Source organism: Rhinichthys klamathensis, unplaced genomic scaffold, assembly GCF_029890125.1.
Source record: "Rhinichthys klamathensis goyatoka isolate OS25496 unplaced genomic scaffold, OSU_Roscu_1.1 h1tg000657l_1, whole genome shotgun sequence".
Classification (NCBI taxonomy): Eukaryota; Metazoa; Chordata; class Actinopteri; order Cypriniformes; family Leuciscidae; genus Rhinichthys; species Rhinichthys klamathensis.
Window position 1 is genome coordinate 314061 of NW_026607100.1, and position 18263 is coordinate 332323.

The 18263-nt window shown below is 41.1% G+C and overlaps 1 protein-coding gene across 2 annotated transcripts in view; it reads left to right on the top strand.

Moving 5' to 3' along the window:
• Nucleotides 1-16562: 16562 nt before the first annotated feature.
• dscamb (Down syndrome cell adhesion molecule b) overlaps nt 16563-18263 on the top strand; it is a 173110-nt gene continuing 171409 nt past the window's right edge. For both annotated transcript variants that reach the window (XM_056241621.1, XM_056241622.1), the window contains exon 1: nt 16563-16921. In XM_056241621.1, coding sequence (XP_056097596.1) covers nt 16879-16921 — 43 coding nt within the window. In that variant the 5' untranslated portion in view covers nt 16563-16878. The remainder of the gene's footprint in view (nt 16922-18263) is intronic.

An 18263-nucleotide genomic window follows, 5' to 3' on the forward strand; every position in this document is an offset into this window, starting at 1 on the left:
TCCCTTTCAGACATTTCCCTTTCCCTCTCCCATATAGAAACGTGTGTGTGTGTGTGTGTGTGTGTGTGTGTGTTAAATTTAAACCATGTGATCTGCTTCTCTCCTACCCAGAGTGTGTTGTGAGACAGTGTTCTGGTTCAGATAACAACGCTGTAATGAAACAAGGGAGCTCCCAGGCAAAGCACACACACACACACACACACACACACACACTCACGATAGCAGTGCTGTAGTAGGGAATAAGAAAATGCATAGTGTGCTTTGCCCTTGGCTGCATGCGAGTGATTGTGCATGGAGAGCGGGGAATAGAGAACCGAGGAAGGAAAATAGGGGGGACTTCATACATTTTTATGACCGCACGAGATAAGGTCAGTTGTGTGCCATCGTTACTAGGCAACACTGCAACCCGGTATTGGATTGAGTTGTGAAGCTGAGCAGTCAAATTCACAAGCTTTATTGGACTCATCTTTTATTTATTTATTATTTGATTTGTTTTACAGTTGCTCATGAGCAGAATGACACACTTGCTGGTCATTTAATCTAATTGCGTCAAACACAAAACGATATACTGTACATCTTTTGATGATCCTGGAACAACATTCCTGTCCAAAAACATTGTCCTAACCATATCCACTCCCCTAAACCTAACCCTACCCATAACTTATCATGGAAATATGAGGGAAATGACAGTGAATAACACTGATGTAGAAGCACCTAAACCTTGTTGTAAACCTAAACTTGACATTAACTGAATGTTGTTCCAGTATCAACAAAGATGTTGATCCAGGAACATTTTGTTATTGGTGAAATCACATTAAGTGATGATCACTATAGCAATCACTTTGATCTGGGAAGTGGCTCTGAAAGAGGCACATATGACAACCTGTCCTGGGCTTAACATTAACATTTTTGCCCACCAGCCACTGTGGCTTGAGGATTCCCAAAGTTCCCAATTTTCACTGGCCACAATTTTGACATCAATACCATGGGGTAAAACTGACATATTGATATTTTTAATAATATCTCGTAATTTGGCAGTAGGTTTATTAGGCTGCTGTCACTTTAAGACCGAACACACTGATCCATTATACTGTTACACATGCGTTTTCTTTCTCAACTGTTTACATTCACTTAAAACATAACTGACTGTGTTTACGTGAACACTCGCCAAGACCGACATTTTGATATTATTTTATGTGTGTTTGACTGTTTAAGCGCGATAAGCAGTGAAAAATAACTCGGTTGAGTGCTGAGAGGCGGCTTTATGTGCCGCTCTTTGGATGTGAGATGGGAATGAGTAAAATGTATGCGTAGTACACGTAATCCCACACCGAAATTCAAGCCCTGTAACATATTCATGTAATATTCACCCGGAGCGAATGAAACGAGTGAGTGAGAGGAGGCGGGTTTGTGAGTAACTGGCTGTCGGAGAGATGAGAGAGAGAGAAACCGCAGCTGGTATCGTGGATCTGTTCTTCGGAAAATGAGTATTGGAAGCGTTTCGCATATTTCAGTATCGATATGTATCGAAAAATTTATATTTTTGACAACACTACATTGCACTTAGTTTATTATTGTAGATGCCTTTTTAAAAGACCATCATTGAAAAATGTATATATTATATATTTTAAATTCAACCCGCCAAATTGGCTAGTAGGAGTGACTACGTTACACACCACTACTGAAATACACACGCAATTCGGCGGGTTGGCGGGGGTTAATGTCAAGCCCTGAACCTGTTTACTACCCAGACAGCAACTTAGTGTCGGCCCAGATCCGGGCCATATCTGGTACTTTTGGGTTCAACATGTACGTTCAACGTGTACAACACATACTAGATAACACAGACGACACTATGTTGCTGTCTGGGTAAGATACCTTGATCTGGTCAATTACTGGCAGCGCCATAGATGTATCATCTCGAACTTATTTAGAATAAATGAAAATGGCCGTAAAGTAAATCAAAATAAGTAAATTAACTTTTGTGAAACTATGTCTCTACCAAGAGATAAAAGTATTGCATTGTACTCATTACGTGTGTGTTTGGTTCTGTCTTAGACTCACTTTTTCAAATTTGTTCTAGATTTGGAAGTCGTGCTGAAACCTGAGGTACCTTTAAAACTATATTAGCATATTAACATACTACTTGCTATTTCAGCATTATGCTGTTTGTGGATTTTCTGTATGCACTTATATAGTTTTTATAAGTATTCAACAGAACACACCACCAAAATCCCTTTCAATAGTCTGTTTCTCTCATCGCCTCCAGGCAGCTGTTTTGGTCATGCAAGACCCACTCATATTTACTGAAATCTCTAAAACGTCTAGCACTTCAACACTATATTTCAAACCAGCAATAAAATCTGATATGCTGAAATAGCATTAAAAAGCGTATATTTCAGGTTGGTCCAGCCAGTGGTCTCAGGACTCTTTCTAAAGGTTGAGTTTCTGCAGGAACTGGAGCTTCTACCAGCATCTGCAATGATGTGATGACGTTACCAATTGCCGATTGGCTATTTCATTTAGAAGGCGGGACTTCCTTTTACTATTGTGTGCTGCAGTTGCTCCCATTCATTGTAACTGGAGTGAACCGTCTTGGCATACACCAAAATACTGTATCCCAAAATGTAATGCACAGGATTTGCAAGGTATGCAGTTTAACAATTTAACCAGAAGTAATTCCTTTCACATTTTTTGTATTTATTTGGCATACAGTAATTTGTATTATTTTACTAAACCAGGGGTTCCCAAACTTTTTTGTTGGACAAACCCCACAGACATATTATTATGTAGGCCTGTTAATTATTATCATCAACATCATCATCATCATCATCATCATCATCATCATCATCATCATCATCAGTGTTTTAACTCTAATTATAAAAATGAAGACAGAAATATATTTCTGTTGCATAAATTACAATCACATCATAAAATGAAAAATGAATATTTGATAATAATTATAATGACTTTATTTTTCATTACTTAAATTCTTCACTTCCAAAAGTTCAAACCATCGAGATTTTAAATCCTCAAGCTTTTAAATTAGACAGAATACTATTGAAATGCTGTACATTTATTAGAGTTATATGCAATTATGTGAATAAGTAAATAAAGCAAACCTTAGCACACACAATGTTCCCAAAAGGTGCATCACGATTATGCCACAGCCCCATATACTTATTTTAATTGTACATTTGATATAATTAATCATTAGCAGATTTTCTCGCGAACCCCATTTGGAAAACCCTGGGCTACACTAACAACATTTAAGATAATTCAGTTCAGAGTATATATTTTGTTTAAATTTCCATTTTTCCAAGATGATAAATGAACAGCACTCAGATGCAGATGATCTGTATAACAATATATCACAGTCATTCGGTTATTGCCCTGTGATGTTGCTAAAGTGTGCTGTGTGCTGAAACTGGGGAAAACACAAAGCACACAGCCCTGTTCTGTTCTTGTCCCCCCCAACCCCGCCTTCCCACCACTCCCTCAACATTTCCCTCTCTCTCTCCTCCCCTTATTCTAGCATTCTAACCCTCTCAGTGCCCTAGTTTAGTACTTCAAGGTTGGCCACATATATTCTACCCCATGCCTTCTGGCCAGCCAATGGCAGGCGAGCAGCGGTTGCAGTGTAAGGGTGGGGCTGTCGTGTCACACAGCAGCGCAGCGAGTGGCCAGTGGGAGGCTGTGAGGATGGTGGTCGCTGCCACGGGTGTGGGATGCTTGTTTTACTGTGGCAGGTCACATCAGGGAAGAACCTGAGAAGAATAGACGGCGTGTGTGCAAAGAGCAGACATTACAGAGGCTGAGAGCCGAAAATTGACTGGCTGGTTCATCACACGTCTTCAGCATGTAGGGAAATGCATTCAAGAATATTGTAAGATGATAGAATTAGGAATGAAATGCAAACAAACTTACTCGTGAAAAAAAAAATCATTGCTATACTGTCAGGGTTATTATAGTTAACTAAATCTAAATCATTTTCATTACTTAAAAAAACATTAACTGAAATAAAATAAAATATAGCAAATCTTGTACTTTCTTTTGCATTTAGATTGACTTGTGCCCGGTTTCACTGATAAGGATTAAGTTCCAGACAAAAATGCATATTTGAGCTGTCTTAACTGAAAGCAACTTGCAGCATTGTTTTGTCTCAAGATGCACACGAGCAATGTTTTTTTCTTTTTTCTAAGGCACGTTTATAAAAGCTACTTAAATGTCTTAATTTAACTAAGGCCTAATCCTGGCTTAATCTAATTCCTGTCTGTGAAACCAGGCCTTGATGTACTAAAATAGCTACATTTAAAATTTAAATAAAAATCAATAAAAACTCTACAGACATATTTACAAAGACACTAATACAAATTACGAACAGACAACAAAATGACTAAAACTTGAACTAAAATAAAAACAGAAAATATAAAAATGCAAATGCATTCAAAATATTAATAAAAACCACAGAAGTATCTCAATGATACTAAAATAAATCCATATGCTATATTATATACTATCTTCTGGTTTTAAAAGTTAATTCTATGAAAAAATACATTATTTTGCCATAACACACCCTGGCACATTCCTAGAAAATACCATCCTAGCATTGTGCATGTTCACATTTTCTTAAGAAAATGTAAAAAATTATGATTTTTTTTTGCAATTCTGTTTGGTGCCTCCAGTGAAAGCAAAGAAATTACACACTTCACCTTTAACTGACAACAATATTCCCAATTATTCTAATGAAATGCCTATTCCCTATTCATGAAAGGACAAAGTCAGATTTTAGAGACCCTTCTCAATTAAATGATCTTATCACAGTAGACTTTGAGCTGACTTTTAGCTCAATAATGTTACAGACTGTCTCCGTCCTGTCAGGCTCAGTCAATCTGCCCTTGTCCCAAAGGTCATCTCTCTCCTACAAGCACAAACTCTGCTCTGATAGAGACAGCACGTCTGCAAGACTTAAAGGGATAGTTCACCCCAAAATGCACCCTTATGTGGCTCTATAAGTTCTTAATGCACCCTTTCCATATGAACAATCTTTAAAAAAGTATGATTTACACACTCCAAAATGTTTCCAAGTTCTCTAAGGGCCATAAAAAGCTTGTCTGGCCTATGTTCGTATCAAAGATTAAAAAATGCTATATTACCACACACGAGACCCAATACCACTGTGATTATGTTGCCATGTCAAGTCAAGTCACATTTATTTATATAGCGCTTTTTACAATACAGATTGTTTCAAAGTAGCTTTACAGAGATAACAGGGATATAATGCAACAAAGTTTGTTTCCAGAAGAAAAAAGCATCACAATCCAGCTTAAGTAAGTTCTGTGATGTTTCATTTTTGTTGTAATAAAGTTATTAATTTAGTTAATTTATATATATATAGCCGCTCTGGAGAAAATCGTGATGTCATCGTCCAGCTCAGTTCAGTTCTCATATAATGGTGTCAATGCAGGCAGATAAATATTATTGTTGAGAATTAGATTTAATGTCCCCAACTAAGCAAGCCAAAAGCCAATGGCAAGAAAGGTGGAAAAAGGCAACAGTGGCAAGGAACCCAAACTCCATCAGTGACAGAATGGAGAAAAAAACCTTGGGAGAACCCAGGCTCAGTCGGGGGCCAGTTCTCCTCTGGCCAGTGAACGAACAGTGTATGATTATGATTCAGGCAGCATTACAGGTCAAAAGTCATATTGGATGGGAACAATCAGAATATTATCCAGTTCCATCATGTTGACGATCGGAGTCCCGCCGATATGGAGACAGGTTTGTTGAGGATCAGGGCCGATGGCTGTCGTGTCGATGAGGCCTTCACAGGGGAGAGTCTAGTTGACACAATCTCTGCTGACACTTCAGGGATGCGCTGTGGTCGTGTCTAGGCGCAGGTCCTCCATCTGATCTGGATACGGCCCGGATATGGCTCACTACATCATGGGTTGTGGTCGTGTCTAGGCGCAGGTCCTCCATCTGATCTGGATACGGCCCGGATCCGGCTCACTACATCATGTGTTGTGGTCGTGTCTAGGCGCAGGTCCTCCATCTGATCTGGATACGGCCCGGGTCCGGCTGACTACATCATGCGTTGTGGTCGTGTCTAGGCGCAGGTCCACCATCTGATCTGGATACGGCCCGGGTCCGGCTGACTACATCATGCGTTGTGGTCGTGTCTAGGCGCAGGTCCTCCATCTGATCTGGATACGGCCCGGGTCCGGCTGACTACATCGTGCGTTGTGGTCGTGTCTAGGCGCAGGTCCTCCATCTGATCTGGATACGGCCCGGATCCGGCTGACTACATCATGCGTTGTGGTCGTGTCTAGGCGCAGGTCCACCATCTGATCTGGATACGGCCCGGATCCGGCTGACTACATCATGCGTTGTGGTCGTGTCTAGGCGCAGGTCCTCCATCTGATCTGGATACGGCCCGGGTCCGGCTGACTACATCATGCGTTGTGGTCGTGTCCAGGCGCAGGTCCACCATCTGATCTGGATACGGCCCGGATCCGGCTGACTACATCATGCGTTGTGGTCGTGTCCAGGCACAGGTCCACCATCTGATCGGGATACGGCCCGGATCCGGCTGACTACATCATGCGTTGTGGTCGTGTCTAGGCGCAGGTCCTCCATCTGATCTGGATACGGCCCGGGTTCGGCTGACTACATCATGCGTTGTGGTCGTGTCCAGGCACAGGTCCACCATCTGATCTGGATACGGCCCGGATCCGGCTGATTACAGTAAACCTCGGAATAAGCAGAAAGACTAACATTAGCGTAGATGCCATTCTTCTTATGATGTAACAAGTACATCGGGTCATGGGGGTTCCCGCTGACCTAATTTATGCAGCCTAATTTCTATGTCATGGTATTTCTAATATTTGATATCATAAAACATACTCTGATGAACAGTGGGACATAATGGCTTAGTGGTTGGTTACCACTATTGCCTCACAGCGAGAAAGGCCCTGATTCACATGGGAACCAGCCTGTGACAGTTGAGGAAGCCGCACATCCTCTGAATGTGCCACACTGACCTGAACATGAGGAGGTGGGAAATCTGCATCCATTATGATTTGGCTGTGAGCTATGACCCTATGTGAAATCTCTCTATGAAAATTAGGGTACCGCTACCACTTGGGTGAGTGGCAGAACAAAAAGAAAAATAAACCAAAGATTCTCCACCCGGCCCTCCACCGAGGTGCATTCACCGTCTCCTGGGAAAGAGCAGCTCCTCTCACCTCTGGGTCATTGTATCAGGGACGCATGGAAGCCTTCTTGGGGTTTTAATGCTCAGCTGACGAGCGGGCTGCATCACCTTCCTGCAGGCAGCTCAACGCTGCAGCCGGGCTGTGGGCTCGGGATACAGAGGAGCTGATGTGGAAGCCACAGACGGACACCCTCTGCGACGATGACCTCGACGGCCTGTAGGGGGCAGTGGAGGGAGGGAGGATGTGTTTAATCACCACTGTCTGCTTCTGGACTGCCGAGAACTGCTGGGCAAAATCCTTGACGTTGTCACCGTAGAGGCCACCTTGCAAGCGAGGCCACTCAAACTGAGCTTCTGGACCTGAGGGTGGGAATCCAGCCAAGTCCTCAGCATTGGAAAGCACAAGCCCACCATCTGATGCTGCTATCGATAGTTCTCCATCATCCGGAGCCCCAAATGAGCAATCATGTGTGCCATGTGATGCACCGTCAAAGTCATCCGGGAACTCCACTGGGCACAATGTACAAGATGAAGCCTGTGGGGATTGACCCGGTAGAAACATCACAATCGCAGGTTTGACAGTCATGTTCTCGCAATGAGGATATGAGCCATCCATAAAAGCTGCCTCAGAGTGGGTGAGATCCAAACCCTTGAGACAGCAATCATGACTGTCCGAGGCTGAAAGATTTTGACCCTGTTCAACTTTATTATGTGAAATCTTCCAAACGGATGCTCACTGGAGGAGTATGTAAAGGAGTTCTTGGAACTGTACCATGAGGTGTGGTGAGATGATGAGCCACTCAAGTCCCCCTTCTGGAGCGGGATGAATGACATCTTGGGCCAGATACTTGGGCCGCCGTCCCCTAATCGACTTCATCAATTACACCTCATGGGTGTGCGGATCCTCCTTTACCGTGGGAGTCACTGATGAAGACAACATCAAGTCCGATTCCCCCGATCTGTGCTGAGGCCCAAGCCTGCCTCAGGTCCATTCTGGAGTCAGTGCCGGTAGACCAGTCCACCCCAGAGCCAGAGGAGAAGCTATGGCTCATTGATTTGTGATCTATGGAGCCAGTCCCCACCAAAGTTCCCAGCCCAGAACTCTCTCCTCCTCAGGCTGTCCTGTTGGGCTTATTGGATGAACTGGTCCCATTTGTGGATCCCATGTCTACTTGATAATCTAGACCCGTCCTTTTTGAAACTCTCAGCAGCAATCATTGCCACTCCTATCACTAGTCTTTTCAACCTTTCCATCGTATACTCAGAGATCCCTAAAGATTGGAAAACAGCAGCAGTCATCCCCCTTTTTAAAGGGGGTGACACGTTGGACCCCAACTGTTATAGACCCATATCCATCTTGTCCTGTCTCTCTAAGGTTTTCGAAAGCCAGATCAACAAGCAGATGATCAAACACTTTGAATCCCACAACACACTCTTTGCCATGCAATCAGGCTTCCGAGCTGGTCATGGCTGCACCTCTGCTACACTCAAGGTCTTAAATGACATTACATCTGCCATCGATAAAATACATTATTGTGCAGCCGTATTTATTGACCTGGCCAAGGCTTTCGACTCGGTCGATCATCGCATCCTTATTGGCAGACTTGGTAGCCTTGGTTTCTCTAAAAACTGCCTTGATTGGTTCACCAACTACTTTTCTGGCAGGGTTCAATATGTTAAATCGGAGGGTCTGATGTCTGGACCTATCGATGTCTCGATGGGGGTGCCACAAGGTTCGATTCTAGGACAAATACTATTCTCTGTGTATATTAACGATGTTGCTCGCGCTATTGGTATCTCTCAGGTCCACCTTTACGCAGATGACACCATCCTATACACATCAGATCCTGCATTGGACACTGTGCTAATCAACCTCCAAAAGAGCTTCGACGCCATTCAACACGCATTCTGGGGACTTAAGTTGCTTCTAAACTCGAGCAAAACTAAATGCATGCTGTTTAATCGCACACTGCCTGCCCTGTACCCGTCAAACTGACTAGTATCTTGACTTTGGATGGATCTAGACTGGATTACGTGAACAATTATAAATATCTAGGCACATGATTGGATAATTCACTGTCTTTTCAGTTCCATATTAACGAGCTTCAAGCCAGAATTAAATCCAGAATTGGCTTTTTATTCCGAAACAAAGCCTCCTTCACTTATGCTGCCAAACATACACTGTTAAAAATGACTGTACTACCAATATTGGATTTTAGCGATGTCATCTATAGATCTGCCTCTACCTCTATTTTAAAAAGGTTAGATGTGGTTTACAACAGTGCCATCCGCTTTGTCACCCATGCTCCTTTTAATACCCACCATTGCGACTTAAATGCTTTAGTGGGCTGGCCCTCTTTACATACTCGACGCCTGTTCCACTGGTATCATTTTATATATAAATCACTCCTACGCAAAACGCCTCTGTATTTAAACTCTCTCCTTACTATTGCTCTACCTGTCTGTAACCTGCGCTCTAGCAGGTACATCTCCCTAGTTATCCCTAAAGCAAAAACCTCCTTCGGCCGTAGCTCCTTCCAGTTTGCAGCTGCATTCGACTGGAATGAGTTACAAAAGACTCTGAAACTTGAGAACACCATCTCTCTCAGCTCTTTTAAGAATCGACTATCAGAGCTTTTGCCTGTTCGATGTACATGTTGACCTCCCATCTTATAACTTCACTTTCAATTTACCTCTGCTCTAGTGCTTTTGTCCTTGGTACCATATCTGCACTGTCCTGCACATTATCTTATGTGTTATATGTTATTTGTACAATATCTTGCACAATCATGCCCAGTATCATTTACTACTTATGTAGTTGCCTTGCTACTTTTTAGGTAACAATTTAATGTTTTTATTATAGATTATGCTGTACTCATTGTCTATATACCGACACTACCTATTCTATTGTCCAGAAAACTTGTAAAATTTTATTCCTTGTGTATTTATAGTGTATTTTGTATAATTTAATGTGTAACTATTTGTATGTCTTGCACCTTTCGCTTTATCTTGGCCAGGTCGCCGTTTCAATTGAGAAAGTGTTCTCTACGTGCTTACCTGGTTAAATAAAAATAAAAATAAAATTATTTCCCTGTACAGAGACCTTAAGATTAGGAAAAGTGCTTTATAAATAAAACACATTAATATTATTAATTATTATTATTATCTGGAATCATCCCTCACCCGTTTGCCCTGCCCCCTCCGCTGGCTCCATCCACTTCCCTGGATCCACCTTCTTTACTGGTGCTGTTCAGCTGCTCGGCTCCTCTCTCTCTGCTGGCTTCCTTCAGCTCTTCTGCTCCGCTTCGGGCCTCTCTAACACCAGTTTGGCCATGTGAGGCGGATTCCCTGGCTACACCTCAGGCCACCTTAGTCCGTTGACTCTGCCTTTGCCTATCATCCCTCGGGCTCCCTCAATCCTCCAGCTCCGCCTTGGTCCATCATCGTCCTGGTTCAGCCGTGGACTTCTGGGCCTCCGGCTGCGCCTCAGCCCTCCATCCCTTCGGCTCTACCAGGCTCCTCCTTCCCTCAAGTTCCTTGCCTTACTTACTGATTAGTTTCTCCTGTGTCTCTTCTAGTTTTCTTTGTTTGACCTGTGTATTTTAAGCCCTGTGATTAACCCCAGTTAATCCTTGTATGTTCTCATTTGTTCATGTGTGGTATGCAATCTCCCAAGTTCCTGTTATTAACTCTCCATTGATCTCCTGCGTGCTGTTTTTGTTTGTCTACTCCTGAGACTTCTTTGTGCTCTTTGGCTACCACCCTACCTTATATTTACATTCTTTTTTTTGTAAAAGTTACTATTATTATTATTTACAGTGATGCCTAGTAAATGTCAAACCCCAAAGAGCCATTTTTGTACCGTGGGAGAGGACAGGGAAAAAAAGCTGTCTCCTGAGCCAATCAAATAACATGTCTTCACAAGACCATCGATTTTAAATCACCAACACATTTTTAAATAAATAGCAACACATGTGAAATAGTTAAATAGGACATTAGATGTTTTTGAATCTGTTTTTCAATCTATATTTCATGTATAGCCTACACGTGGCAAATGTCTGTCCAGCGTGTTCTGGTCTCTCATTTGTGCTGCTCTAAAAGCAGCTGTTAGTCTACATTCATACAGACACATCACATGAAATTTCTTAATATTGTCACCAGATAAGACCAGAAACATGAAAACATGTAACTTTTGAAGGAGAGATAACTGTTCAAAATATGTTTTATATGTCTAATACCTATATGTATAAGACTGTGTCAGTGAAACCGTTAGTTTGGGAGGAAGTTAAGGGCTGAATTGGGTTTGCACATACCAGATATTGCCAGTCAGTTTGTTGTGAGTTAAGTTATAACTGATGTTACATCAGTCATGTTAAGTCTCCTCTTAAGTATAGCATCCGTAATGTAGCAACATGCCTCTGACACAACTCGCATGAAAGGTGTCTGTTACACACTTTAGCAAATCATTTTCCATTTTAATTCTACTTTTGTGTTGCATGGAAAAAAAATAACTGCATACAAATTGGGAATGACACAAGGGTTGATTAAATAATGGGGATGTGTAAGGTGAATTCTGGCTCTCATGGGCATGTATTTGAAAATGGCGCATTAGTGACAGCATAGCCAGCGGATAACTTTACATGTTGTTATATTTAGTTCTCAACACGCGCCTCATGTCTTTATTGCCACTTTTTGTTTAAGGTAACAAAAGAGATCATATGGCGTTGCTCTAGACGGATCTATTCCTGGCTAATGGGCAACGTAGTGAAAGGTAAACCTGATCCTCTGCAGGATGTCTGGAAGTCAGCGGGCTGACATTTGGCCGCCGATAGACCGGTGTGTGTTTGGTTGTAAGGTAACACTAGGCCTCAGTGGAGTTGTCAAAACAAAGAGGCCGCTCTCACCAGGACTGACTTACTGACTGTCAACTTGCGTATGTGTATATTGAAATGGCTCATTATGACAGAGGAGTGGAACACTGTGATGCGTGTGAAAGTACACAACACCAAAACCTGAAAAATAAGTCAGTATTAATGGTTTAAATATTTGGTCAGACATTGATTTTATTCGATTACAATTATTTACTATATGATCGAACAGAGAATTTGAAATCTGGACACAATTCGATTCAAATTAATTCAGTTTGAGTGACTAGGGTTCTGGATTCACTGAATTTTTACAACTAAAAATAGGTCACGAACTGTGTTTTGAGTAAGAAATTAGCACATAACAAGCTTTATGTTTTTATATTAATTATAAATGGAGTTATAAACAAAGGTTTGGGAGGAGTTGGTTCATCTAATCCTGCCAGTCGTTTCACAAGATACAAGTTATCAAATCTGTTTGCAATCATTCAACTTAAGAATTATATTAACATGTTAATGTGTGACTTTAAGAAGTTCCTTAAATGTGTTCCACTAAAAACAAGTGTCATATTTTGTGGTTCTCGATACCAAGTGGGTATAATAACCCTATATGTATCTGGTCAATGTCATACTGACCAAGTGTAGAACATGCAAAATATCTTCCACATCATCCCACGGATCGCTTTAACATGTAATCGTATATCACTTGCATAATGTGGTTGGGATTATACTGCTCTCTGATTTAAAAATAGTTAAAAAAAATTCTTTTAAATCAAAGTTGCATTAGATTAAAAAAAAAAACTCTGCCAAATGAGTTAATCTGTATATTTATTAATTTAGCAGATGTGCCTTGATGGAAAATGCTATTTACACTAATTCCACCCACCACTGTCTGGTTGAACTAAATACAATTATAGAAGAAACACAGTAGTAACAGGAGCAGCGGCATGGACAGTAAGGATAGTGGATTCAGCTTTTGACGCAAGCAACTTGAGTTTGATCCCTTTTCTATTCTTTTCCTATTTTAAATAAAAATGGATAAAAGGATATTTAATAGGCATGTAATTAAAATCGGATGTGGTGTCCACGTGTTGATCAAATGGATCAACTTGGCTCCTTTTCTGGATCTTTGGATACACCTTTACTGATCAGCAGGTTCAATAGGGTTAAGGGCAGGTGTAGGAGTGTGGGCTTTCGGGATAGGGATAAGTAAGGTTCCAATAAGGCATTTATTTATGACTTTAAAAAGTAAGTGGCACAGTGACTGAAGTAGTCAGTCGCCCCTTGCAAGCCCCACCATGGGCTCGCTCATGACGCCGACACTGTTATTATTGCAAACTGTTTTTTATAATGTACTGGGGTGCACATACTATCTGACACTATTTACACCAGTGTTTCCCAACCCTGCTCGTGGAGGCACACCAACACTACACATCTTCCTAATCAAACACACCTAATTCATCTCATCAGCTCGTTAGTAGAGACTCCAAGACCAGAAATAGATATGTCAGATGATGTAGACAACCAAAATGGTGTACCTCCAGGAATTGAGTTGGGAAACACTGATTTACAGTATTACGTATTTATAGAATCTAACTACTATTTACACTACTAGGACATAAAGTCCTGCTATTTTGCATCTATCACAATTTGCACTTGTTGCACTCGTCATTGCTTGTATTGTGATTGAATGTTACCTTCATGTATATTGAAGGTACAAGTTACCCTGATTTATGACATGACAATAGCAGTCAGTGGTTCACACAGTGTGCTCCTGAGAGAGGACTGGTGTATTGAGTTTCACACTGCACGTGATCCAGCTGTCATTGTCATACAAGTATTTCACATTAAAGCAACTGTTCCCTCCATTGTATAATCTACAGAGGGGGACAAATTCCTATCTGGTTGAAGCTAAATGACAGAATCAGTAGAATATGGATTGCAGAAGAGGAATCGTATTACAATGTTTATGGTTTATTTTGTTTCAGTATTTCTTAAGTGAATATGATAAACAAATATATACTTGTGCAGTGATGTTGTAATCTTCATTGAGTAAATAAGCATAAAAAATTATTGATTAGGGTTCGGTTTGGGTTTAAAGAGTTGGGTGAAGAAGGGCAAGACAAAAGAACAGTATCAGTGTATCTTACAGAGGAGGGGTGTCTAAATGCATGTAAAGGGAGTGCCCCAGGGTTCAGTACTTGGTCCCGCCCTCTTCTCGATATATAGCCACAGACCACATCAAAAATACCGTCCAGACATGCATGTATTATCTGGGAGATGTTTAAATAATTGCCATCTGCGCAGTGACTTTAATAGCATGACATTGAAATGCTCTAACATGATCTACTCCAACATGCATACAGTATGACCATAAAACAGGACAGTTTATGCTAATGTTAGCTATAGCCCCCTTGATGAAGTGCTGAGAATGCAATGCATTTTTTTTTTATGTATCAACACCATTAAATGGTGAAAATGTTGCAACAGCTAAAGTCAACAAAATGGGTTTTATATACATCAGAAGAACGTTTTCCAGACAGTTGAGCTTACAGAATTGGTATCTCACGAGACCTCATATACGTCACAGAGATTTGATGCTAATACACTCTAAAAAATGCTGGGTTGTTTCAACCCAAATTTGGGTCAAATATGGACAAACCCAAATGTTGGGTTAAAAATGTAATAAAAAAATTTACAGTTGAAAGTGAAAGTTGAAGTTCGGTTAAAATTTTAAATTACATTTTTAACCCAACATTTGGGTTTGTCCATATTTTACCCAAATTTGTGTTGAAATAACCCAGCATTTTTTAGAGTAGGATGCAGAGGTGAGGTGTTGTTTTGGGCCACAAGGTGTAGGCTACTGTACTTAAATTGTTGTATAGTGCCAATGGTGCACATTTTTATCAGTCTGCTAGGAAATGTACAGATTCACAAGCCCATTTTCTTTCTTTTTTTCTAAAATACTTTATTTCTTTCCCAAAATTCTGAATTTATTTCAATTAGATAGTTTTCCATATTTAGAAAGGGAGTCTTGTTTCTTGTACATGGTTTAAAGTGAGGTGAGTTTCTTTTACATTATGTTTTATACAGGCTTTGGTATTTGTAACATACTCTTCTATTTTGCCAATAAAAAAAAAAATAAAAAAACAGAACAAAAAACGTAGGCCTATACAGGCTTTGTCAAGCACAACAGTTCGACTAAATTAATTGTTAAGAACAAAAACTGTTATCAGTAATTTACAGAAAAACAACGTCTTATAGACACAAAGCGCAAAAATAGGCCTACTGACTATAAATAATGTGGTCTAATCGGATTAATCATACGAGCAGAACAATTATACATGTAACCACAGAGAACTGGACACATGTACAAACGTACCTGAATGCATTTTTAGGAAATGTCATGTTACATATTTTTAACCGATTTATGACGTCCTACCGCGACTGTTTTTGGCCAGGGACACGACGTTGCCGTCGGATCAATGTTTGCTGGGTAGTAATGGCGCAATGGCTAGAAGTCTTTCAAACAACATCGCCCGTAAATCAAGATTTGTTATTTACTAATACTAGCCTGCAGCATTAGCAGCTGGTATTTTCATTTTATTGGGCAGAACATGCATACAGCCCTGAGTAAAAAGGTAAGTTTATGTTTTCCAGAAGAAAAAAACTATACAATTTTAAATCCGCTAAAAGTTTATTCTGTGAACTTTAAAGAATGCTCTAAGCATAGACGTTCTTAAATCCTACACACATTGACGACAACACAAGTACAGTCTGGTTTAAAAAAGTTCAAATTTGAACAGACCTAGAAATGCACGGAGAAGGTCTTTGGCACGTTGATAACAAAGACTCGCGAGCTAAGATAGCGCGCGGGACTTTTTCCCGCGTTCATACTAAGTGCGCACCTGAAATAGGTGTGTCCTCCTCATCCTTCAGCCTTCAGAGGAGTGTCTCGGCTCCTTTAAGGCAGTGAGCAGTGAGCCAGACTGTGGAGGCAGGGGAGAGAGAGAGAGAGAGAGAGAGAGAGAGAGAGAGAGAGAGAGAGAGAGAGAGAGAGAGAGAGAGAGAGAGAGAGAGAGGGTTATTCTCTAATGCTCTGAGGCAGAGAGGGTTAGCAGCACACGAACCAATGCGATTAAAGCGCCACGCAGGAGGAAGATGCGCCTGCTTGCAGCCTGCTGGACGGCGAGAGGTGCTCAAGAAGATGGTCTGACTCTGGGATCTCACCTTTGTTCCTGCCGCTTCAGCTTTTCCGGACTTTCTTTCCATTCCCATTTCTGATTAAACATCTATGATTTATACTCCCCTGTTTAGTTCCTTTTCTTCCCTTTTTTTCAAAAATACTTGGTTCCCCCTGGTTTAAATGACACGCTTGAACGGCACCGTTGCTTTTGCTTTGAAAGTTTTCTTTCTCCTCCCGCATCACCATCTGCTCCGTTGAAAGGCGCTCCTGAATCAGCATCGCACCTGCATCCAGCATCCAGCATCCAGCATCACCCCCCACCCCCCTCCAACCCCCCCGAAGCACAGCAGCATCCGGAGAGCATCCGAGCTTTAACCAAGACAATCACACTATAGAACATCCGCACATCCTTCATGCGCAACGACCGGGCGCAAAAGCGCGCACATAATACGCACGGTGGAGATCCTATCAAGTCATTGGCACAGGAAATCTGGACTGGCTTTTGTTTTAACCTGACTGTTGGCATTCTGAGTGGGGGATCAGGAAAAAGCTGTGGACAAAGTGTGCGGAGTGAAAAGAGGAAAATCTAGCTTGGGGATTGAACGCAGCGGGGCATGTGGATATTGGCATTTCTCTTTCTCCAGAGCATCCTGAATGGTTAGTCTTCATTTTTTTTTCTTCTTCATAATTTCAAACTTAATTTACCCTCATCAGGACATTCAGGAAAGGGTGTACTGTATGCAAATTCATTTCAAGAATTGTAATGGTGTCATGGGGGTCACCTATAGGCTGGGAGAGTTCCCCTCCTCTAATCATTTATGGGGGAAAAAAACACCTTACATTAGTCACATTATGGCCTTGATGATGCCAGCACTATATAAGCACTGCGTACTGCAAAAAGCCTCATATAATGATTCCTGTGCGCGCGCACACACACACACACACACACACACACACAGGGGCCACCGGCAGGTATTGCACAGGTTTCTTGTCGGTTGTTTTACGCATGGGAAGATGTTAATGAACGTGACCTCTTGTTTATCACACTGAGTGTTGTAGAAGCTACTCATCCATGTGCTTTCGATTTTCAGTGTTGCATATCGTATTTTAAAGCTCCCCCCCCCCCCCCCCCCTCCTCCTCCTCTTTTTTTTTTTATCTATAATGACTAACGTATTTTAAATTGGTTATGTGTGCTGCGCCCTTCCCCATCCGTACAACTACTGTTTTAAATCAACCAACTCAAATTTAATTGAATTAATGGCTGCAATATATTGTTTAATTTATAAAGGCTTTGTTTATTTACGATGATTATAAATAAATCGAGTAATAGTGTTTATTGTATGATAACAATCATTTGACGGCGCACAATTAAACCCCGTGAATATTTCAATATTTCAACCGGGCACGTCAAATGAAGTTATTTCATCCAGTTATTTTTGTAATACACCCCTGCTGTACACTTGAGCCTCACAGTAGGTGGATAGCAGAGGAAATTAAATATGATTAAATTTAATATAATACAATCTCTATCACATGTTATCACAAATAAAACACAAATTATGCAGGCCTAACTGTTTTTGCTAAATGTGTTATATGCTAAATTGAAGTCTTTAAAAACAAATGATGTGTTTAGCTCGATGGTCATACTTTTTGGAATTGCATATCTAAAATGAGATTTTAATATGAAGCATACACAAATTAATCAGTGATTTAAAAAAAAAAAATAGTCCATAAGACAAATGCAGGGAAGTAGATGAAAAATACTACACAACGCCTTGATAAGTGTGTGTGTGTGTACTTAAGGGACTGCGCCTGCGTGGATGTGTGTGTGTGTGTGTGTGTGTGTGTGCAGCTAGAAATTTAAAGCCATCTTTATATTTTAAAAGGCCGATTGTGCCTTAAGCATGATTTCCCTTCACCTGTTCTCAGTCCTGCATCTTCACAGCAGTGTAAAAAGGTGTGATTCGCCAGCAGAACTGGAGAGATGGTCAGTAGGTG